This window comes from Spea bombifrons, chromosome 11 (assembly GCF_027358695.1).
Source record: "Spea bombifrons isolate aSpeBom1 chromosome 11, aSpeBom1.2.pri, whole genome shotgun sequence".
NCBI lineage: Eukaryota > Metazoa > Chordata > Amphibia > Anura > Pelobatidae > Spea > Spea bombifrons.
In genome coordinates, this window is record NC_071097.1 from 32,600,058 (window position 1) to 32,625,348 (window position 25,291).

Sequence of the window (25,291 nt, forward strand, 5' to 3'; positions counted from 1 at the left end):
AGTTCCATGTATCAACAACCTCCCAGTAAAGTAAAAATCCTTTCTAACGTCCTTTCTAACGCTCTGCGTCTTTCTCTACAGATATTACTCTGCTCTGAAGACGATGGACCAGCTGGAGAACATTTATCTCCCCAAAGTTTCCCAATATCGTTTTTGCCAGATCATGGGTGAAAATCTGCCCAAGTTGCGAGAGGAGATCAAAGAAATCTCCATGTCGGGTCTCAAAGACTTCTTGGAAAGTATCCGGAAGCATTCAGATAAGATAGGCGAGACGGCTATGAAGCAGGTAGGTGCACAATAGACCTTTTTACTATAATAAAAGTGCCGAACGTTCACACTAATCAATAAAGTTTATTTGAATATTTTAAAGCGGAATTTTCCCAATACTTTTACAGTTCTATATACCTCACCTATGGCGTTCAATAAGATATATATATATATATATATAATATATGGAATTTGACTGCAGACAAGAACCATTGGGCCATTTCTTTTTCTACTGTAAACACACAAACTTTCCTCAGTTCTTGGGCGGCCATCTTGACTTCTTGTTTCGGGAGCTCAGATCAGTTCTGACAGGAGGTGTCACAAAAGCTCAGTATGGAAAATGTTAATTAAACTGGTTTTACCACATTTTGCCACTATTGCACCTTTTTGTTATTCACCTCCTCAAGAGCTATGTGTTATTATGATTATTATTATTACCATAAGATATAATATAAATGTAACATTGGTGTTCTTGGTAGAGGTTTTTTATAATGCTCACAACATGGTTTCTATACGGAACTCGTGGAGAAGTTTGGAGGTTTGTGTGTGTGGTTATTGCGTTTCCAAAATGGCGTCCTTCAATCATTGGGCCTGTCTTTCCATGTTGTAATAATATTATAATTCTGTATCTTTCTTTATAAAACGTAGGCACAGCAGCAGAAAACCTTTCACATTGCGCTGCAAAAACAAACCAATGACAATTACAACAAAAACACGTACATTATCATCAACGGCCATGTATCCGAAACGGAAAACCGTTTCAAATCAAAATGTCAGACGCCTGAAGATGAAGACGCAGAGGAAGAGGTAAAAAAAACCCCTTGAAGATGTCTCAGGACGCTTCATTTGTCTAGTATTATTGTAATCTTTACCAAAAACAGTAAATTTTCCCATAGAAAATATTTGTCTCCGATCCTTACGTTAAACCATGGATTCAAATGAAAATGTCAGGCGCTTGGAGACATACAGGAAGAGGTATCATCTTTTCTGGCGGGGTTAAAGAACCCCTGAAGATGTCTCAGGACGCTTCATTTCTAATCTTTCTCGTATTATTATAATCTTAACCAAAACAGTGAATTTTCCCATAGAGAATATTTATCTCCAACCCTTACATTAAGTCACCCCATCGTTATGTTAACTGTTTGAGGAAAGGGATGTTTTCTGCATATTGGGTATGGGGGGTAAGGTGAACCAATGCAGATAATGACCTCGCTTCTTCTTGCATTGATCTTTATATATATATATATTTAATGTATGTATGTATATATATATGTATGTATGTATGTGTGTGTATATGTGTAAGTATATATATATATATATATATATATATATATATATATATATATATATATATATATATATATGAAACATAACCATTTTTCTGTTTGTTTTCTCTTTCCAGGTCCTTAGCGTTCAGGATCTGGTGGATTTCTCCCCCGTATACAGATGTCTTCATATTTATTCTGTCCTGGTGAGTGTTTCCAAACCCTACCGACACGGCAGATGCTGCGCTACAGTACGTTACGCACCTGTCCTCTACACTTTTATTTTGGAAAATATATCTCTTTACAAAAAAAAAAAACTCCATGTGTCCGTCACGGCATTCAGGTCCAAACAGAATAATATAAGTAAGTATTACGTATTCGTCCTTTACCGCGGCAATAACGTAACTGACCTTTAGGCTGGTTTTTATTGTCCATTAACCGCCCCAAAATTGCTATTTTTTTTCTCTCGACCGTCTCCGCAAGTCTTGCAGTGCTGATTCTCCTGATTAGTCCCGTACCTTCATAAGAGTTGTAAATCTTCTAAGACCTGTTTTTCTTGTAATAAAAATTTTATAGCGGTGTCATAATGATGAAGAAGTCCGAGTTTGGGAGGAATAAGGGGAATTTCGAATGCAACGCTAGCAAAGTTTGACTGGTTTGATATACTGTACGGTGGCTGAAGGAGGAGAACATTATGCAGGAGGAAGCCGAGACGTACAAATCAAGCCATTTCCACCAAGATGCACAAAGCATAAATCTCTCCGCTGTCTTTTTTTCTCCCTAAGAGAACGGAAAGTACAAAAAACTATGAAAAACATTTTTATGATACTAACCTTCTATGAAGGGTGGCTGCTTTGGTCTGTTTGCGTCATGGGCTTAGTGCGATCGTCTTTGTGGTAGTCAAGGACGCCTAGAGCAAAATCGGGCTGGTGGAACCCAAGCCACAGATGAAGCATTAGCTTCATAATCATGAGGAGGGGACAAGGGTCCAAGAGAGATTGAATGATGAGGCACTGAATAAAAACTCTAAGCGAGTGATTGTCAAACTAGTGAGTCTTTTGTATGGGATGAAAACGATAGTAATTCAAGGATCTCTCCTATAACGAAGTGATAGTGTGAAGGGTGAGAAGCTGATGGCTTGGGTGGATGGCGGATAATAAGGTGAGAAGTCATGATATCTGTTTATGTTCAGCTAGTCTCGGTAAGCGATGCAGAAGATGAGAAGCAGAGGGGGCTGATAGATATTCATAAGTCGGTAAATAAATATTTTTTAATATAGAATAAAGATTATAATATTTTATTTTAGAGGAAGTTTCCTCTAATTTTGCGCAACAAAGGCATCTAACTAATAGCCGGATGTGGGAAACTTGCCTGGCTGAGGTTTTAAGCCGTCTGGAACAGACTTGACGGTCTACTGCGCCAAACAGTCTCACCAGCGATGATTATTAAAGTACTTGGTTCCTTAATAAGCACTGCTGAGTGGAAACTGCGTTCGGCCGAACCAGTGTGCTACGAGACAAGGTGCTGGGGAGTAGGGAAGAACACCAGATGTATGGAGCGGAGTCAGGTGAATTCCTTTCAAAGTAAAATATAAGGTGACACCCAGCCATCATATTCATTTGAGGACATATGATGGTTGGAATGTACCTTGATGGACACCCACATCTGGAGGAGACGTGCCAATGGGTTCCTAGGGAGATTGAGAAGATCCCAAGGGTCAACAGGACAAGAGACTTACATTAACACCGTGAATATGTCTCTTTCTACTATATGATGCGAAAAGAAAATGACAGTCAAAGCATTAACTTTATTATTATTATTATTATTATTATAGGTATAGAGATTCCAGAACTTCGCTGTGCTTAGAGTTCTTATTATTGCATTCTATAACTCCATGTATTCCTTTATCTTCAGGCTCTTATGCTAATTCCTTAAGCAAATTACAATGGGACTTCTTCACTACGTTGCTTAACCTTTCCATAAGTGAACTTACAGAGTGAGAGCTTTAATTAGTAAATTAATTGGTGTTCTTTGGCACTAACACAGAAATTCCATTCTGTTATTTTTTTCCTGAAATTGAACTAAATTACTGATCTTATTAGTCAGATCCCCTCCCCCCACCATTTCTTACCCCCACGGAGAAGACGCCTTGGACTTTTTTGCCCATCTATGATGCTCTGGAACTTCTAAATAGTGCTCTTTTTTTTTCTTTACAAAGCATTGATTCCCATCTTATGTTGGCCTTTTTTTTTTGTATTCTTGGTAGCGGAGGAGGGGTTCTTGGTATCAAGTCATGGAATGCTAAGTAACTGTGACCCACCGATAACCTCATGCCCCCAAAAATTAAAATGCTAAGCTGCTTTATTCTGCTTGCATACAAATGACGTTGCATTCAGTAGGTAGATGAGACGCTGATGGTGCTGCGGTTTCAAACAGACAGATGGTTCCTTGTGAATGCTTCGTCTTAATGAGAGCACCAGGATGTCACTTAAGTTTTTGACAAAGGGCACAGGGATTTTTTTTTCCGAGCATTAAGTCCCGAGGACGATATCACACTGTCCGTCATGGCAGTAGCTGGCAGTTTCGGTGTTTAGTTTCCTTCTATTATTTGCTTTTTATCATATTATTACCTTTTAGTTGTTTTTTACTTTGTTTTCATTACAATTCCAAATATAATTGGCGTGTAGAGTTTTTCGCTAGAGAATAATACATTTTACAAAGATGCCAACAACACATAGAAATATATAAAATATATTTATATAAAATATATATATAAAAAAAAAATAACAAAATTCATCTCCGTTTGGCAAATTATATAAAAAAGTAATTCAGCGATTTAGGTTTGAATATAGTTTAAATAACGATAAAATAATTTGCTTTAATTTAGCTATTTTCATTTGAACATTAACACGTAAACCCCTTAATTTCTCTATTAATTGTATCACCTCTACAACAAGGACATGTAATGCAGTGTTGTCCACATATTCTCTGTATGTATTTCGATGTACTATACAAACTAATATGTTGTATTACGTTTCTAGTTGTAATATAATTGCAAAAAGGGTTGCTAACCATCAATTAGCCTTTTAAACTTAAACTTGGATCAGCGAACACAACGTGCCCTTGGAACACAGGAGTGATGGGAGTGATAAAGGGCCATTGGAACACAGGAGTGATGGGGGTGATAAAGGGCCATTGGAACACAGGAGTGATGGGAGTGATAAAGGGCTTCTGTACACCTAGGAAGATATTCCATTAAAAATCGTCCGTTTCCAGATACAATAGTCATTTACAACATTTACCCCGTCTGCGCTGGATTTTCTATGCCACCTGGAATCATAAAATATGAGGTGCTAAAAGTCTCTACTTTACTTTAGCCACAAAGCCAATACGTTGGTCTAATTTCATGGCTGAGCCATCATCCTTGCCTCTGCCGGAAGAGCTCAGGAAGTGCTCGTAAGAGCAGGTGTAACAAGATTTTTCCTCCCCCACTCCACTGAAAATTGCATTGTAACCAGATATAGCATATATATTCCTGGACCTTTTGTCTTAAAAAGGCCTTATCTTAAAGATCCGCTTTAGTCTTAAATACCCTGTATCTTTAAGAGAAAAGTGGGTCACATTTTTAAGTTCATTGAGCAAAGCCATTTGGAGTCGGCGCAACTTGTTATTGTTTTGTTCATAAAGTATAAAGTTAGAACATCTGGTTTAATCTAGAGATATTTAGTATTGAATTCATGTTTTAAGATAAAGGAAAGAACATATTTATCTGAATTCCTCAACCATTCATTAAGCATCTGCGGAGTGTTAACGGCTTTTTACGGTCCAATTTTAGGGCGATAAAGAAGTATTTGAAAACTACTACAGAAAACAAAGAAGGAAGCAAGCCAGATTAGTACTGCAGCCCCAGTCAAACATGGTAAAACCTCTTCGTTAAACAGTTCTTGTTTTCCATCATCGCCATCGACTCATCTTAATTCTTGCACCATTTTGTTTCCTTTTTCTCCTCTTCCCAAAAAAAAGCACGAAACGGTGGAAGGCTATAGGAAATATTTCAGCCAAATCGTAGGGTAAGTAGTAGTTGATTTTAAGAGTATTTCCACGGTTGATTCTAAAGTCGTCGAGGTTAATACAGCGAGGGAATTTAAACATGCATGAGATAGACGTAAAGCTTTCTTGGATCTAAGACAAGAACAAGGACTGATTTTGGGTTGAGTCTTCATCGTAAATAGGCTGCCTACATGGGGCCAAATTGTCCAAAATCTATGTCAGCCCATAATAAGAACTTCTGATGGAATCTTTATGTCCTCTACCCTGGCCTTCAAGCTAGTGGGGTATTAGGGTATCTATTTCCATATTTTTGTACAGACCCCCCAAAAATGTGATTTATTTATCTCTTTATTTTGACGTTTATGGAAACAGCTACAGGTTGTTGATCTTTACAGACAGTGAGCCTTAAACCCGATTAAACGTAATTTAAGCAGTGTCCGTTTCGACAAAATGTAAACCGCTTCCCTGTTCCGATTCAGATTCTTCGTGGTGGAAGATCACATTTTACACGTAACGGAAGGTTTGGTGACCGCGGCGTACACCGCCGAGCTCTGGAACATGGCGCAGTCAAAGATCATAGCGGTTCTTCGAACGTATTCGGTAAGTGTGATGGATTCCTTGGCCTTCGCCACCGGGAGAAAAGAAAGAGGCCGCTGTGTGTTTAAAGGTGGGATAATGTCAAAGTGAGAAATCACTCTTCCATCATTGTGCCCTTTTTTTTTGTAATTAGATGTTGTTCAGACTTAGAAGAAGACCTGCTATGCTATTGTTTCTTCCCAGAAGATTCAGGCTGTGAAAGCACAGCCATGGGCTATTTGCATAATCCTTCTCTGATTTACAACTGACTGAGCCCTCAAAACTTGCTTTTAGTTCAGCACTTTAGAATATGCAGAGTTAATCTGCTGTTATTATTGCAATCTGTCCTCATTAGTCTCAACTGACCTCTTCATTAGATCGGACTGAATGGTTCAACACTGGGAACATCACCAGGAAATAGCTCCTGATTATCATCCCGAATGCCCAGTTTCCAAGATAAACTCTCCCAATCTTTGCGTTTCCTCAACATTGTCGCTGTGCCTCGCCGACATCCCGTGCGCCCCAGATTAAGAGAATAATCCCAACTCCTCCCAAAATGGAAGAACTGTAACTGGCTTAAAAATACAAAATTCTAGGGTTAGAACTCAATGATTCTTTTGTCTTTGGAACGTTGTATGGAATTTGCTTGACTTCTATATTCTTTTTACAAATATGACATGTTCCATGTTGCTCAAATCCTTATTAATGTAGTTTAATCATTAAGATAAGTAATAAATATGTATTAGAAATTGTACCGTTATCTTCCTGTTTGGTTAATCTTCCACCATGAAGTTGCTGGTTGCTATTGATTGGTTTACGCAGCCTTTGAAGGAGTCGGAGAGTGAATTTAACGACATGCAATGATGACAGTACTGGTTGGGTCACGTTGAGACATAGCACTCAGTTTATTGGGGGTGAAGTTTTAAACTAAATCCAAGCAATAAAATTACTTTAGTAAACGAACAAAACGCACACGCTGCAGGTTGTTTCAAATAAGTGGATTTAGTTGCTGTGACGCTAATGGTTTCCCCTCAATAATACGGAAAGCTCTACTCTTGGCAGATCTCCTTAATTGATTATCGAAGTTGTTTGTAGCCAACTCAAAAATTACAGTCCTTGCCATCCACACATCCCTGCAGAATTCTTCTCACTCCCTTGCGCCAGTCTATTGCCCCTGATCAGCAGAGCCGTAACTGCCATGGGGCAAGAGCGGCAGCTTCCCGAGACTGAACGTTGGCACTTCATCCATCGCATGGATGGTGCCCATACACACCCTTCTGCATCGTCCCACTTCTAGAAGCAGATGTGATGCCAATGAAGGGTAGGACCTCGGAGCCTGCCCCAGGTGCCAAGAGCCCTAGTTACTGCTCCATGATTCCTCACCATATCCAAAAGCCTCGGAGGGGCATGGAGGGGTATCTGCCCTCTCTTGGCACTTTCTGCAGACGTCCAATTCTAGAGTTGCAAACAAGTCAGATTTTGTGTTAAAAATAATAAAGTGCTAAGTTTCACCATTTAGTTAAAAATCAGACCTACTCTGGATGGCGCAGTTGCGTATTAGCTCAATATAAAAGAGTTTTGCCCGAAACTTTACACCTCTTTGAAGATGATGGGAAAAATGCCAAGTAATACATTGCCTGGAATAGGAGAGATAAGCTCCTGTTATATCTTTTTTTAATTTATGCTACAAAATCCTTCTTCCTTGATTGATTTTGTTCCCCCCACGAATCATAAATCAGTGCATGTTATGGGATTATATAATTTAATTTATTTTCTCTGGAAGCATTATTCCGTGCCGTGTTCTCAAGGGTCGCCCTCTTGCTCTAGAGGAGCTGCTAACGGGGACAGCTAATCCTTTCGTCCCCAGTGACCGATGGGTTAACCAACAATAATTCTGTATTATTCTGAGATCAGCGTAACGTAACGGAATATAATACCCCATCTTTCTCCGCCAGTAAATTTACTGCGCGCCGTGTAGCTTCAAAGGTCCAGTAACCGATAATATGCTTAACAAATCCAATTTCTTTTTCAGTCGTATTGCACCGATCCCGATCTTGTGCTGGAGCTGAAGAATCTGATTGTTGTGTTTGCCGATACTCTGCAGGTCAGTGCTATCTACAGTCTATCAGTTACCGTTCTTATTAGATTTTATTCCTGCGATACGAGAAACCGCTTTAGACACCAATGAAAGAACCATTTTTAGGATCTTTGCCGTACTGCGTATCGCCTCCGTGAGGTTTGGAACGTCGTAGTACCTACTGTCCATCAAATCAACTGTTACTTAGAAAAAAAAAAACTTTATAAAAAGGTTCAAGATATTGAAAGGAAATGTGTGTCTGGTGTTATAGGTGTATCCCGGAACAAGAATGGTAGTTAATTATAAAAATAATTTAGGTCAAAGGGAAATATGTACCTTCAAGCCGTTTGCAGAGTGAATTTGAAATGTCTTCAATTAAATGAGAAACCTAAGACAAGAATGGAGTTAAGGGGCCAAAGTACATCATCTGACAACCGCAGGACATCTCAACGCTAACTTGTGCCACCAGGTGATGCTGTCTGCCAGCTTATGATGTCATGTTCTTCCAATGAGGAGATCCATGGAAGCGCAAGGGATGAAGACTTGCTCTTCCAACACAGGGCTGCGGACAGAACCCTATGCAGTTACCTGGGTTGCCATAAGATGCCCAATAGTACAGTTCTTCTCTTATATATATATATAAAAGTATATATAATATATAAACGTGTATGCCGTTCATGGACAGGTCTGGAAAGACAATTGCTGAGGTTTAAAAGCCAGGACCAAAAGCAGTCTATAATATGTACGTGGTTAGGCAAGGTGGGGGGGAAAGGGGTTTTACTTGCTAAGGGAGAGTAGCGGTTTAAACTCCTTGACTTCACTAAATGTTATGAAGGCTCATCCCCGGCTGCATGAAGAGCTTGGCTGGCCCTGTGTGATGTATAGATAAATCAGTGAGATTTCTCCTTACCCATTAAATAATGCTTTACACAGGGCTAGCTCACCCCTTCTTGCTGGAGAAACCTGCCAGTGTCGGCCCCTCATAATGAATAGTGAAGTGAGGGAGTTGAAATCACATGTGCTCGTGTGGTGTAGGGCGAGCAGGGTTACAAGCTTTGAGTACATTTGGGGTACCCTCTAGTGTTGGATTTAAAGTGGTCCGTGCCCACATGGCGGATGTCCACAAGTGAAACGTTCATGTGGTATTTAGTAGCGCCGTGCTCGTACCCAGATGATAGATTGACTTCCTTTCAGCACCTTCTCCATCGCACTTTAATCCTTCCTTTGTCTTTCTCATTATCCCATTCTTGCTCTCCGCCATGTTATCCTACCTAATTGCCCCAATCATAATCCTTTCCTAAACCTCCGCCTTTTCCCCAAAGCCCACAGATAATTAACACTTACATTCCTCTGAACCAGATATCATAATCCCTCTTTCTAATCATTTCGCTGCATTCTATCAGTCTATTCTAGAATAACATTATATGTCTCAAGACTGCAATCCATAGCACTTCCAGATTAGCATATCCTCGTACTCTGGTTAATTGTATCGCCATCGGTGATCGTCCTCGTATTAGTATCCTGTGATTTATTACTCCTTACAAAAGTGGAATCTATATTCTAAAATGTTTGTTTTTTGGTTTTTTTTTTAATTAATTTTTGGAAAAATAAATGTTGATTAATCTATTTAACGATAGGTCTTTAAAAAATACATAATTTTTTTGTTTTAAAAACATATTTTTTACAGGACTGCTTCAGAATGGTTACCAAGTCTCAACATGTTCTAAAACTGTAGGTTTAGCAGATCTTTGTAGAAAATGTTAAAGTGATAAAACTAGGTTTTTTTTCTCAAATTTACAAAACTTTATTTATGTTAAAAAATATTTTTGTTGAAGTTTTGTAGTATTGTCTCCAGTATTGCACCATGCTTTTTTTTTCTGAAAAAAATGGCCTCTGTTTCCTGTATACTGTTTTGTATATTGTGTTTTATACAAAATTGTTTTTGTAGATGTTTTGTGTGTGTGTGTATGTGTATGAATGTATAAATGTGTTATATGCCATTTTTCTGTTATTTCAGGGCTACGGTTTTCAAGTAAATCGCTTGTTTGATCTCTTGTTTGAAGTAAGAGACCGATATAATGAGACTCTCCTTAAAAAATGGGCTGGGATATTCAGGTATTTATCCACCTATTTCTTAGACTTGGAAACAGATTTATCAATGGATGAAAAGTTTAAATAAGGGCCCTCATTTCAACCTATAAAGTTCCTTATCACATTTTTATGGTTTAACCGGCGATTTCGTTAGGTGCAGGCGTTCCTTATTGGGGTTCCTACGATGCCGTGTCCCTCGGTATACGTAAGCACGCTAACCCACCAAGATTTTTATAAAGTCTGAAACGTTCCATCTGCTTTGATCCTCATCAGGCACCGAGTAGGTCATAATACCCCCATTTGGTACCCTTGCAGTATATCAGTTCTTCAGTATTAAGAGGCATAATATAATACAAACCATGGTTTGCCGGGACATTATCACAAATGGTTGGATTGAAAAGTCACTCTGGTTGCACATTGTTGCCAACCTGGATCACTGTGAATACCGCAGAATGATTTGGGCTTGGGATTCCAGAACCTCGTCTGCTTAACTCATAGGTCCATGACTAGATAGCGTATGCCTTACCCGTCATGTCTTTGAAACAGAACTTTTAGGCAGCCAAACACGGTAAAGACGCCCAATGTCAGTGCCTCTCTTGTGTGGATTTAGATATATGAAAAAGCGGCACCTCCGCTCTAGAAGCAGACTCTTCCCTGTCCGTTCAGTACAATGCGATGTGCTATTGACTAAATCGGCTTCTGATCCAGTTACCTGCATCCATATTTCACTAGCAATGGCTCTGTCGTACGTATCGTTTAATAAATTGCATTTATAACGAATGTGCCTTTTATATTTTTTTTACAGGGACATTTTTGAAGGTGATAATTATAGTCCTATCCCGGTGGCAAATGAGGAAGAGTACAAGAATGTAATTAGTAAATTCCCGTTTCACGACCAAGAAACCGAAAAGGTATGCAATATGGAGAAATATAGTTTGCTCGTTCCTGGGTTAGACCCTCAGTTATATAGAGTTTTACCCTAATATCAAGGCTGTAGGCAGGTGGATAGGTATTATACGCACCCATAGCACCCAGCTTGGTTCAGCGATCGCAGCTTTTCTGATGGTTGGCCATGATCGCCAACTTTGGCTCCACTGCCGGTAATAGACCTGAAACCGCAATGGTTTGTTTCCGGCTTGGTTTAGGTCGGGATATTGAAATATATTTAGCACCCAAATGGGGTGATCTCAACATCACAGATACACAGCAATGTTCTGTAAGGTTCTAGATGGCTGATGGTTACTGGAGGCTCCTGGGAACTGCCGTCCATTGGCAGCTGGGAATTGCCTGCTTCTGTTTTAATGTGCCAGGGCTGTTCTCATCTGATTACATACCCCGGGCAAGAAGCTTTTCCTGCCTGCATCATGTCACTTAGGCATTGGAAGAGGCTTAATGAGACATTGGTGTAGATGTTATCAAACGGGGCTACGGTTAGGTCTCATTATCTCCAACTTATGCAAATGCAGGGCATTGTGTCATGTAATTAGTTGTTGATTGGGAAACGGGAGGAAGAAAACGTGTGAAGGACATCCACGTGATGCAATAATATCATGGACGTGATATGGTCCTGGTTTTATCAGAACGTTAGCCACCAATTGCGTTGCCAGCCGTTACGCTATTAATTCTCAAGGCGATGATCTAACTTCCAGTGATTTTGTTGATTAAAGGAAATATACAATATACATATCCAGGGCTTATTCACTAAAGGGAGAGTTGCCAGTTTGCAGGAGAGTTGTATTCCAGCTCTTCACCTCACCATTCATCATTCGTAAATATATTATAATGCATAATTCAACGGTTAAGGAGAAATCTAACTGATTTAACTATACATTATACAGGGTCGGCCCTGCAGCAGGAGTCCACTTAGGTTAGTCCTTCATAATGTATAATGAAGTCAATTCTCCTGTCAGCTTTAGTGAATTGATATCAATGTCCCGTCCAATATGTTTAGGAGAAAGAATAGCCACTTACAGGGTTAATGAGCCATACAGGTTTTATTTAGCTTTCCAATACGGCAAATAAATGTGAATCTGCCTCTGCGTGTGCTTTTCTAATCCATAGTTAATAATGATGTTATATACTGTATACCGTATGCCAGTATATAGGTGCGGACCAACACTTGGATGGGAAACTAATGCGTGTTTCTGTTCCTTTCTCAGCATCCATTTCCAAAGAAACTCCCGATGTCGCAGTCCGTTCCTCAGATCTACACGCAGGTCAAGGAGTTCATTTATGCGAGCCTTAAGTTTTCTGAATCCCTTTATCGAAGGCAAGTATCAACTCAAGACCATCCATCTTAGAGCCAGGCATACAGTGGTCTTCCTTCCTTTGTCCCACTTCATCCGTGGGGGCACTGGGGCCCGTGTCTTATAAGACATCATCATGATGTGGGACACCAAGCCCGCTCCTTCTCTAATGATTATAACAAATAATTATACAGCGCTTTATAAAGTCAGTCCATTAAGTCTACATCTTCTAGTCTTAAGCAATGGTGAATGAAACATATAGAAACCTAGACTTTGCCTTATTTGCCTATTTTCCTGCTGTAAAGACTCAAACCTTAACCATTCGTTGGTCTCATCTTAGATTCAGGAGCAATATGTCTATCCCATGTATGTTTAAATTCCCTCACTGTATTAACCTCTACCACTTCTGCTGGGAGGCTGATCCATATATCTATCACCCTCTCAGTAAAGTAAACCTTCCGTGCATTACATCTCTTGGGCTCTCTAGTTTTAAATTATAGCCTCTTGTTCTAACATTTCTCCTCTGCTGGATCCAATTGTATGTCTTTGTATCGTTATAGCTTATACAGAGTAACAACGGGTCCTGGCATGGCCGGTTCCCAACAGTTTCTTCAGATTTTTGGGTATATGCTGATATCTTAAATTGCATGTTACAAGATCGTTACAGCTAAATTGTTTTTAATGGGATTCGAATGTTATTTGTTCTGGAAACAATGAATCATTTCATGGAAACGACATTTAATTCTGTACTCTGTGACCTTCATACAATTGTTACATTTGTGAAAGTGTGGAGGTCTTCAGCATTTCTTAGTAGTGCCTGTCTATCCATCTTCATGGCATTTGGAACTTTTCCAAGCACAATGTAGCACAATTATTATAAACTTAGCAAAATTAAGGAGGGTGTTAATGGTTTACATTATTTGGTGTGGAATACATTTTTTTTTTAAATAAATTGAAATCAGGGTCATATACATTATGTGTAGATAACGTATATAATATCGACATATTTTTTTTTATTGCAAGATTTAGATATATATATATATATATATATATATATATACAGTATATGTTATGCTCACACAAAAATATGTATTAATGTATTAAAAATCCTATAAAAAATCTTTGTATATGGTATATGTGGTGTAATAACAAACATATATTGTTATTACGATTATTATAAAGTATTTCCAAGTTTAATAATCAACCCCTTTTTTTTACATATTATATAATATTCTATTCTATATTATATAACATGATATCAAAATATTTTTTCTTAGCTGAAAGATATACATTATAAATTATTAACATTAAAATATTTCCATGATTAATGTTATATATTAACATATATATATCGATTTTTGTTTTCAATTGCAGGAATATTATAGATGTTATATGATAATACATACATATATATATTTATATTATTTTTTTTCCAGAATTAATATAGGAGTATAAATAATAATAATAATTAATAATAGTATAGTATAATAGTATATGTAAGGTATTCACACAATCAGATATATTAATATTATCTTTTTAAAAATATCATAAGAAATAACCCAGAATTTTTATGCAATTCATATCCTAAGATACAATAGGCTTCTCGCGTGACGCTAGAAAAAGCGCCATTTATACGACTGTACAATACAGCGAGACCTCGGCTTTGCCGCATTAAATGTGTTTGTTTTTGTGTGAGTAGATTAACCCGTTCCTTTGTGATACGCATTTAATTTTTTTTTGCAGCTCTGTTTTAAATCAGATAGAATAACATTTGAACGCTCAGCGTGAAAACAGCCTAGCAGCCACTGACAGTTTATCTGCTAATTCCTATCTGTTAATGAATGTAAATGGCTGGAGATTCACACATCCTTAATTGACCCACCAAACAATTTACACATACTAACGAGTAACCTTTTGACCCAAACCGCAAATATTTACTAACAAAACACACGTAGAAAGAAAAAAAAAAGAAAACACCGCTAACTACCTTGTCAAAGGTAGACAAACAATTGCAAGTGTGTCTTAATGCCAAGCAAAAGGTGTGCTGATGTTTGTAAAGTATCCTGTATACACTACTGCGCTAATCATCATGCTTAAATAGCCGGGAATAGGTACGCTATTATTATTTTTTCTTATTATTATCTTTTATTTTTTTTTCTTATTATTATTTTTATTATTATTATGATCTTACATTTATATAGCGCCAACAATATCATATCCGCAGCGCTTTTGGTTCAGAAAAAATTCTGAGGTTTTTTTCCTTTTGAAAACAAAATCTGCTGTCGCTCACCTTCACTCTTCGCTCTCACACACTCTCTCATACTCTCTCATGCACTCTCGTTTACTCTCTTTCACTCTCTCTGTCTGTGTCTCCCTCTTCTCTGCTGACCGCTTCTGTTTCACTCCTTTTCCGCAGCTCTATTTCTTCTCTTTCCTCTTCTTGCTCTTCTATCTACTTTCGTCTTTCTTCGTCCCCTCCTCCTTGGTATCCTAGCTCCACTAACTAGGCCTTCCGGAGCGCTTCCGCAAGCAGGGACCTCTGCGCGCACCCTCTCAATTGATTGGAGGAACGGGGGAGAGGCTGCCCGCGTGTGGCTCACCGTGGCTCCTCCAGTTTGCGGAAGTACTCCCAAGTGGCCAGAATATTGCAGGTGCGGAAACGCTTCTCTTTCTCCGCGAATCTGTCTGCAATATTCTGCATTTTTAGAATATAGGAAAAGAGAAATCTCATATAAGATCCGATCGGGCAATTCATAGATGGTGCATATATTTTGGTATTAATCTTTGCAGATCAGAGAATGACCCACTCAGTTGTAGCAGGAGATATCTTTTCTACAGACACAAAGTGTTCATATGGTTTACCATAAAACAAAACATGGCATTTCTGTATCCTAAACAACCATTTAGTTTAATAAGCAAATACCATATATATATATATATATATATATATATATATATATATATATATATATATATATATATATATAGTACTTTAGGTAATCGAATATCATTTCCTAGATGTTTGAGGATGGTATTTAGATAGATTCTTGACATTTTTTTTTAAAATACATTTGACAATACACTATCTATCTATCTAAGTCAGTAAATGCATAATCTTAAAATACACATTTAAAAAAAAAATGTGTAATGGTTCCAGGGTATTCAGGGGTAAATAATGTTGCTTGTTGGATACATTTTTCATTTCTGAGGATTTTGTGAAATTAAAACCATGATGAAGATTTCTCCTGCAAACTATAGACCCCATAGTTTGGAGCTCCGTCTGATGTCGGACTTTACAGATCCCCCGTGCCGGAGATTATAAAAAATAGTAAACCTTATCTCTTTTCTCATAGCGAATATTCCTCTTCCATCCCAGAATAAGAGCAGCATAGCCTTATTATTATTATTATTATTATTATTCTACACGCCTGGCCTGTTATTAGCTCTGCGTGGCTTTGCAGTAGAGCTAAAGGCTTATTCTACTTACATATGATCCGAATAATACAAGAAGCGGGAATTTGCAACATTTCTGAGTAATATTTATACTTCCTATAGCGCAGCACTACATTTAAATCTCTTGTCCTCTGAATGCATTTTTGTCTTCTTTCACAATAAAGAATTTTCTTTTATTAATTTATTTTTTCCGCTGTAGATCAGATTTTTTTCAGTTTCTACTGCCAGCTTTTATTAAAGGCTAGCTTAAGGTTGAGGCAGGCACGTACTTGCCATCTGGCTTCAACGGCAGATTGGGTGCTACAGCAGTCGTCTGGACAGGCCCGGCCACTTAGTGAGCATAAAAACGTCACTTATCCAGCCGACAGCCACGTCAAGCGACCGCTGGCCTTAAAGTGCCGGGTCCGCGCCGTCATTGCCAGTCCGGCTGTGGGTAATAGTACTGGTAGTCCAATAATAGTTTATAATCTGCTGTCACTAACAGAGACAATATTCAGTACAAGGCAATGCTCCTGTGTCATCCCGCCAATTATTCACAGTTCTTCACTTTGAAGGTGATGTTCCACTTAGACAGAGAATCGCAATTTTCTGTACGCTAAGCAAATTATCTTTATGAGATCTATAATTGTATTATTTTGCTCTAAAGGTTTAATCACAAAAACCACACAGAAAGTTTTTGGAGGCTTTTCCAGTTTGTACGGCAACAGCCTATCAATGCCAGCTTTTGTGTCACGTGACAATTGAGTGTTCCCGGCAAAAATCTGAATGAGGCAGAACTTTACATGATTACATAAATGTTTCTGGGAATTGTGGGAGTATTGAGTAGTACTGGGAATAATGTTTGCAATGCTTCATTTAATTACAAGAGTGTGGCAAGGTAGTTGGATTGAATCGGCCGCTGCCTGGTACTCCGTTAAATAACTTGTCGATTTTGTTAGATGTGTGTTCTTCTGTTTTCTTGCTACTCATGTCTCTTCTGATTTACAGCTCTACAGAAATAGATGATATGCTTAGAAAATCTACAAATTTACTTCTCACTAGAACCCTAAGCAGCTGTTTGCAAAACCTCATAAGGAAACCACACATCGGTTTGACTGAAGTAAGTAATGCTTTGATTAGAGATACTGCGTTCATTTCAGTAATAATGTAGCAGCAAATATTATAGGTCATGATACTAAAAGACATGTCCTGTGCTTATGTTTATGTTATATATACGTGACTATCTCTCTTTTTGAACTCGGCTTACTTCTCTGCCACTTTTTTCTCCGTCACCTTGCTTTCTGTCATTCTCAATGGTCATCACTGGCTCTTCGTGTCTCTTGAACCGAGGTAACACTCGGTGCTATTCACTCCATCCTTGTCACACTGCCCATCTTCCTTTCTCATCGAGCCTAATCACACTCCCCGTCCTTCTCTTTCTTCTCCATCCTGTATCATACTTCCTGCTCTTCTCTCTTTCATCTATCCTGGATCATACTCCCTGTCCTTTTCTCACTCCTCCATCCAGGAACACTCCCTGCCCTTGTCTCTTTTCCCCCCTATCCTGGAACACACTCACTGCCCTTCTATTCCTTTCCCAGTTTGGTCACACTTCCTTTCTGTTTTATGAATCCACCTTTCTGCCCATCTCTGCTTCCCATCATGCCTGGTGTTATATCTTGCCCTTCCTTCCCTCCTACATAATGGATCACATTCCATGCCCTCCTTTCTTCCATCCTGGTGTCCCCTCCCCAGCCTCATCACACTCCCTTCCCTTCGCCCTCATTCATCCATGCCTTATCACACAGCTTGCCCTTCTCTTCACTCCATCCTGATCACACAGCTTGCCCTTCTCCTACCTCCAGCCTAATCACACTCCTTGCCATTCTCTCTTCCAGCCTAATACAAATACTTTCTTTCTTTAAGTGAAAGTATTTGTATTAGCAAGTATGAGCTTGATTCCAAACTTGGCAACAATTGCGTTGACCGTTTAAAGGCTAGTAACTCTGTAGGAACACTAGCACATTAGTGTTTTCTTTAACAGTTTCTTTTTCACTGCTGTGTCGGATGTTTGCTGGCATGTGGCACGATGAGAGGGGAGGACAAATCTGTATTAGCAGCCGGTAGCGATGACTTATCCTGACGTTACTCCAACCATGCAGTGGAGTGGCTGCTTACCACTAATCCATTTCAGTGTATACTCTCTAGAAGGGGCAAAGTGATGGGCGACAGAGCCAGACCCTTACCATTGGGTCATATGTACTGTGTGAGTGAGGGGGGCTCAGTGAGCGTCTGTACTCAGATAAGTAGACTGAGTAAGGGAGGCTCGATGAGTGTCTGTACTTGGTTATATGTACTGTGTGAGTGAGGGGGGCTCAGTGAGCGTCTGTACTGGCTTATATGTACTGTATGAGTAAGGGGGCTCAGTGAGTATCTGTACTTGGTTATATGTGCTGGATGTGTGAGGGGGCCAGTGAGTATGTGTACTTGGTTATATGTACCGTGTGATTGAGGCTCAGTGAGTGTAAGCAGGCAATAAATATGCCTCAATGTCGGTACTTAGAAAAGGACATATTTACTTTACCAAAAGCCTACAGATTGGCAGCCCTTAATCATTGTTTTTTAACTTTTTAAACTGCCTTCCAGCCATTTCTTCCTTTGAACTCCCGTGAGTTTCATCCTGGAGGAAGCGAATGATTAACACCGGTCTTATCCTCCAACGCTCTAATTACCGCTAACCCACGATAGTCTCTCTAAAATCAGGTGGAACCGGGTGGGTGACGCCTCTCACCGGATGTCTCTGCTTTTCACTTTGTAGCTGGTGCAGATCATTATAAACACCACACACCTGGAGCAGGCCTGTAAATACCTGGAAGACTTTATAACCAACATTACCAACGTCTCGCCCGAGACCGTGCACACGGCGAGGCTCTACTGTCTGTCTACCTTCAAAGTAAGTGACGCCGGACTCCGTTAAAGCTCCTACACGTGGAATCATCCCCGAGAACCCACAGTATATAAACCACACCATCTGCCTGTCTCTCTTTATATTTTTATATATATATATATATATATATATATATACATACATAAATATTTATATTTATAGTAATATTTTATTTTAATGAGCAAATAATATTCTGTGTCATTAAACAAAAGGTAAAAATATTAGAATTAATAATTAAATAATTACATTAATAATAATAATAAAAAAAATTAACAGAGGCTAGAAAGACCCTACAAGGTTTTGGTATTTTAGTTTTCCTTCATCCTTATTGCATAGAAAAGAGAGAGAATTTTTGGTCCTGATTGCGGTCCAAGAAACCGACATCTTGCGGCCCTCTTCATGGGATGATCCCCTAAGTTGCCATTGGTTCTCTGAAGACTGGCGACCATTAAAAATTTTTGTTTTATTAAAGCACAGTTTAATTTTTGGTATTTTTCTGTGTTTTATTAAGATTTTAATTTTTTTTACAAAATAAAATATATCTTAAAATATACATGTGGTTTAGGGTTAAAATTAACCCCTAACCCATCTTTAGCTGAATTTAGTTATTAAAATCCTAAATTATCAAAATACTAAAAAAAATCTAATTGTTTAGTTCTTAGTTTAGTTATTAAAATGTAAAATTCTCAAAATCCTAAAATTATTGTAGATTGGTAAACTGCAAGACTACTTACAATTTCTTACAATATTACAATATATCCCACAAAAGAAAAACCCATTGATTTTTTATTTATGTAGATCTAAATATCCCTTTTTTTTTTTTTACTTGAAACAACTGTTTTTTATCATTCTCATTATGAATTTCTACATTGAAACATTTTGAGATCAGTGCGTATCACACAGGCTTCCGCCTCAAGACCTGTTTTACTGATTAAGAAGCTTTTAGAGATGATCTATGGCTCGCTGGATAGTTTAGGCATTCTGATCACACGTAAAGGATGGGTTGACATTTGGAAGGTAACTGAATTACTGCCTTATCTGTGTCACATAGATTAATTACCTCTAAAGCTTCGCTAATGAGCTTTACCATCGTAGATCTAAATTTAAAATCAAGTTTCAATATATCATGTCAAAGAAGTACGGAAATTTGGAGCGAAATCCTTTTTTTCATATAGTTTTAAGGACAAACCCACTAATACACTAATGTTTAGTTTGGGGTCTCTTAGCTGTTTTCTTAGAAAAAAAAGACATTTCTGGCTGTAACATAATTGCAAAAGGGGTTTCTAACGATCAATTAGCCTTTTAAACTTAAACTTGGATCAGCGGACAGAATGTACACAGGAGTGATGGGAGTGATAAAGAGCCATTGAAACACAGGAGTGATGGGAGTGATAAAGGGCCATTGGAACACAGGAGTGATGGGAGTGATAAAGGGCCATTGGAACCCAGGAGCGATGGGAGTGATAAAGGGCCATTGGAACCCAGGAGCGATGGGAGTGATAAAGGGTCATTGGAACCCAGGAGTGATGGGAGTGATAAAGGGCCATTGGGACACAGGAGTGATGGGAGTGATAAAGGGCCTCTGTACGCCTCTGAAGAGATTCCATCAAAAATCAGCCGTTTCCAGCTACAATAGTCATTTACAACATTAACCCTGTCTGTGCTGGATTTCTGATCCATTTCATGTTATTTTAATGGACAAAATCTGCTTTTTTTTTTTTTTTTATAAGTGACCCCAAAAGTTGGAACGGTAGCATGTGTTTGTGTATATATATATATACATACACATGCATTATATATGTTCTGTCTTTTATAGGATGCAAGGCATGCGGCAGAAGAAGAAATATACACCAAACTTAACCAAAAAATTGATGAATTTATCCAGTTGGCCGACTATGATTGGACTATGTCGGAGCCGGACGGAAGAGCCAGCGGATACCTAATGGATCTGATTAATTTTTTACGAAGCACATTTCAAGTATTTACCAATTTGCCTGTAAGTTGACAGAATTGCCGAGTTCTGTAAACTCGTTTCATACGTATCAGTCGCTTTTACATTTTCTGTTCTTTTTCTGTTTGTTTATGTTTCTTTTTGAGAGTTTCACCAGGTTGGGTATTAAGAAGACGTCATCTAGACAGGGTGATCGTTATTTTTTTAATTTTTTCTGCCTAGATAATTAAAGTTTTGTTTTTTTTTCTGCTGTCTTAATTTCTCCTGCTTTTAACAAGGATCCGCCGCCACTTTCTGGCAGAATAATCTATACATTCTTTTAGATGAAACTGAGAGAAATAGGAATGTATCAATAGAGAACACTCTTATTTATCTACCACCCTCAGTAAGGTACAACTTCCTTACATTAGATTACACTGTACTTTGCGAAGGACCAACCCCACCGTGCTTCTCCAGCACGAACTTCTGAGCAGGCCCTGCATAATGTATAGTTTAATCAGGGAGCAAAAATATTTCACTCTCCTGGTTGAGTGAGTACGGCCCATAGTGTAATAATTTTTTAAATAGAAGTATGATAGCACAATATATCTAACTAGAGAAATGAGAGGTGTAGAGTATGGGGTAAATGTTTCTGAGAAGGAGAATTATGTGACCTGCGGCTATCAGAGGCCGTTCCTGTTTATTCTAAGCACAGTAACAGGCGATATGGTAGCCGGCAAATAGTCAGGTTTTATGGCAGACTGCTCCTTGTTTATCTGCTTGCAGGTCCTGACTAACCTGTCTTAACCTTTACGGCCTGATTAACCTGCTGCAGGTGTAACATACCTATAGACTTTGAAGAAGCCCCCCCCTATACACCGGGGCAACCGGGCACCTTCTCCTCGCGTCTTTCTCTGCGGCTTCTGGGTTATAAATCCAATAGGGTTCCAGTGTTGGCCATTTTTTATGGGGACTTCTATATGTTGCTGACCATAGCGCGACCGCGTAGGGTGTGAGACGCGTTGTTACGTTTATAGACCCCTGTGAGTGTTGTATAGGGGGTGCTCAGCAACATGTAAACTTTATGTGTGAATTAGAGAAAAAATGGCCGCTTGCCCATTAGACGCAAGCTATTTGAAACCTTTTGGAAAAGCTCTTCCAGCCTTTGCATGACGCTCAACATCGTGCGCTGTACCGTGGCCCCCGCCGGAAGCCCCCGCTCTGGCAGGTTTCATCATCTTTAGAACAGCTCTCCTGATGTTGGATGGCTGGTTTTCTTGGCACGTCTGTGTCGAGCTTTCACTAGTGTTTGGGGTCAGGGTTTTTTTGGAAGCCACTTGTGGAAGGTCCACTTAACAACTTCCATGATTTATTTACCGAGTAGGAAACCTGGAGTTAGCAGACTGTGACTCGGATGCGACAGACTGCTAATATTTACTAATTAACACCACTTAAATACACGGGTGGCCTTTAGAAGTTAGAAGCAGGGAACTTGCCGGCAGATCAGACCAATTTGGCCCCATCTGGTTGCCCGTTTCTCCTGCATAAACCTTCATCAGTCGTCTGTCTCGTCTTAGATTCAGGAGCAGTATGCCTATCCCAGGCTTTAAATCCCTACAATGTATTACCCTCTACCTCTTCTGCTGGGAGGCTGTTTACAGCAGCAGAAACGGGCAGACTAGATGGGGCCAAATAGGGCTGATCTGCCGGCAAATTCCATGTGTCTTTAAGGAAAAACGGGCATGCTAGACGGGCTGGATGGGTTTGATCGGGCGGCAAATTCTTGGTTTAAACTCCTAGAAGCAAAACTTTAGTTGGGCAGCTGCAGCTTCTCGGCAGCGTTATGCAGCATGTGTCTGTTAACCCTTCCCTAGGCTAGCAGCATGTTCACCCGCCTGGCACTGTAGAGAGTGTCCTGGCAGAGCTGGGTGATATTGTGGCATATGGGCGTGGGAGAATTCAGCGCGATCGTATCCATACGCTCCACGAACAGAAATCATACGATGGCATCCTTGGCAGAGCGAGTGGTAGATTAGAACGAGACTGTGGGTGGCCACGTTATTAGAGACGTATCTGCCTCATCTAGTCACCCGTTTTTCCTGCTTTATCAGTCTTCGGTCTCGTTTTAGATTCAGGAGCCATATGCCTGCCCCATGCATGTTTAAATCCCCTCACTGTATTAGCCTCTACCACTTCTGCTGGGAGGCTGTTCCACATATCTACAACCCTCTTAGGAAAATGAAAGCAAGCAAATTCCAGCAAGTGTCCTGCGAGTGTTGTTGCAACTCACAGCGATTACCACCATACATTTACTGGTAAAAACAAATATATACGTGAGAAAATTCAGTTTCAAGGCAGATTAAATAAAATTGGTAGATTGCGTATTTTTAATAATTTGTGGACAGATTATTATTATTTTTCATTATTTTCATTATTGTAATTAATATATTTTAGTTATTTATAATATTATTTTCATTATTGAAATTAATATATTTTATTAATCTATAATTATATTATTATTTGTATTATTATTTTCATTATTTTATAAATTTATTATTATTATTTTCATTATTGTAATTAATATATTTTAGTAATCTATAATTATTTTTATTTTTATTATTATTTTCATTATTTTATAAATTTATTATTATTATTTTCATTATTGTAATTAATATATTTAAGTAATTTATAATTATTATTATTATTATCATATTTTCTATAAAGTTTGCAATAATTTACACCAAATACAGAGGATCAGTTTGAAAGAAGCCGCATTTTGTTGAGCCTCATGCAACGGCTGGAATGAGTAATGAATCAAGTGTGTGATAGTTTTTTTCAGGATATAATATTTTGCTTATATTTACAGTCTTTGTAGCTAAAGCATTCTTCTAAATATGGAATAATTGTGATGTCATCTATTTTATTTCCTTTTAATTAGTTCAGATTGTATTATCAGATTTCATGTTTGGGGTTTATCTATCAAGACATGTTATATAAAAAACTGACTTGTTATCTCCATGATCAATACGAAATCTGGGTTTCCATAAAACGTTTTTATTCACTGATGGAATATTGAAAATTAACAACATGTTTTGTGCTCTTTCAGATATTTTTAATTAGACGGTTTTGGCCCGATAACACACATTTAATTAAACCCTCACTTCTCTATGACGCGTGGTATGGGGAAAAAAAAACACCAAAAACTAAATTACTATAATTTTTTCTCTTAATAGAATTTGGCTTTTGTAACATTTTTTTTTTTTAATAAATGTCATCTTGATAGATAAATACCATGCTTCAAATAAAAACGTTAAAAAACACCAGGACCATTGCTACGAAACAGAGGGGAAAATTCCAATCCTTACTATGGGAAAAAAGGCAAATCTCTTTCAGGGTACCTGTGAGGCCCAAACTTCTTCGGGTTTCTTTCATACGTCGTCTTTGCAAATCTTAAATATTGCCTCCTAACTTGCCTCGGGGCATTTTACTATTGAGGTGTAGTTCTTGTGGCTAGTAGGGCTTTACTGAAGGTTTTTGCGTGGTTTTAAGTCATGTTATCAAGATCCATGTAAAAGAGTAGAATAATTAGAGGAATAATGTGTTTTTTTTTACAATGTTTCATTTACAAACCCATTTCATGCGGTCTCTACACACACATTATTGGGGGGTTTAGCGCTGTAGAACCCCGTTATACCCTCATACCCAGCAACCATTCTGAGCTCCTAGGAAAGAGGGGCATCAGCGGAGGATAGGGGGCAGGGGGTACATGAGATACTTGGGATGCAAGTTTAACAGAGCAGTTTGTCTCTATTGTTCGGCAACCTCATAATCAGTTTTAGAGCTCCGACGGGTAAGCCCTCCACTTCATGGCAATGGTCCCGAGCGTTTACCATCCTTTTAACACCAAGTAAATGTACGCCTGCTCACTGCTGCCCTTTTCCTGCTTACTGCCTCTAATGTTTCTTTGCTCTTTACCTTTCTACCTTTTTTTGTGTTTTGATTGCTCTGCTGGTCTCCTCTTCAGAATAACAGCAATGACCACGGAGCTATGTCGGTAAGTAACAGCAAGATGGCAAACACGCTGGTTAATTGACTTGTAATGGGTGGCTTGCAGCAGCTGTCTGCCTCTCTCATGCGTATACACAGTCTAGCACATACCTGCCATGGCTTATACTAACAATTCTTACATATGGGTTTTAGTTGAAAAAGGTCACGGACCCTTGGTATTCGGAGTCGGTTTTCAAGGATATGTGCCAGACAATGGGTTTGTTTAGGAACTTGTTAACGTACATGTTGGCTGCTGATGCGGAGACCACTTCGGCTGACTCCGTGTTTGATTTTTGCTGGGACGGGACCAGTAGGTTTTGCGTAAAATCTAAGAGATATCTTACCATCGTTGGTAGGATCACA

General features: G+C 38.8%; 1 protein-coding gene across 4 annotated transcripts in view; it reads left to right on the plus strand.

Annotated features, from left to right (window-relative positions):
- EXOC6 (exocyst complex component 6) overlaps positions 1 to 25,291 on the plus strand; it is an 87,404-nt gene that overhangs the window by 25,969 nt on the left and 36,144 nt on the right. For 2 of the 4 annotated variants that reach the window (XM_053450083.1, XM_053450084.1), the window contains exons 6-19: positions 82 to 286; positions 916 to 1,074; positions 1,670 to 1,738; positions 5,368 to 5,451; positions 5,556 to 5,602; positions 6,062 to 6,182; positions 8,191 to 8,262; positions 10,253 to 10,350; positions 11,132 to 11,237; positions 12,486 to 12,595; positions 17,013 to 17,124; positions 18,823 to 18,957; positions 20,768 to 20,947; positions 24,906 to 24,935. In XM_053450083.1, coding sequence (XP_053306058.1) covers positions 82 to 286; positions 916 to 1,074; positions 1,670 to 1,738; positions 5,368 to 5,451; positions 5,556 to 5,602; positions 6,062 to 6,182; positions 8,191 to 8,262; positions 10,253 to 10,350; positions 11,132 to 11,237; positions 12,486 to 12,595; positions 17,013 to 17,124; positions 18,823 to 18,957; positions 20,768 to 20,947; positions 24,906 to 24,935 — 1,528 coding nt within the window. The remainder of the gene's footprint in view (positions 1 to 81; positions 287 to 915; positions 1,075 to 1,669; positions 1,739 to 5,367; positions 5,452 to 5,555; positions 5,603 to 6,061; positions 6,183 to 8,190; positions 8,263 to 10,252; positions 10,351 to 11,131; positions 11,238 to 12,485; positions 12,596 to 17,012; positions 17,125 to 18,822; positions 18,958 to 20,767; positions 20,948 to 24,905; positions 24,936 to 25,291) is intronic. The other 2 variants (XM_053450086.1, XM_053450085.1) reach the window with 1 other exon arrangement.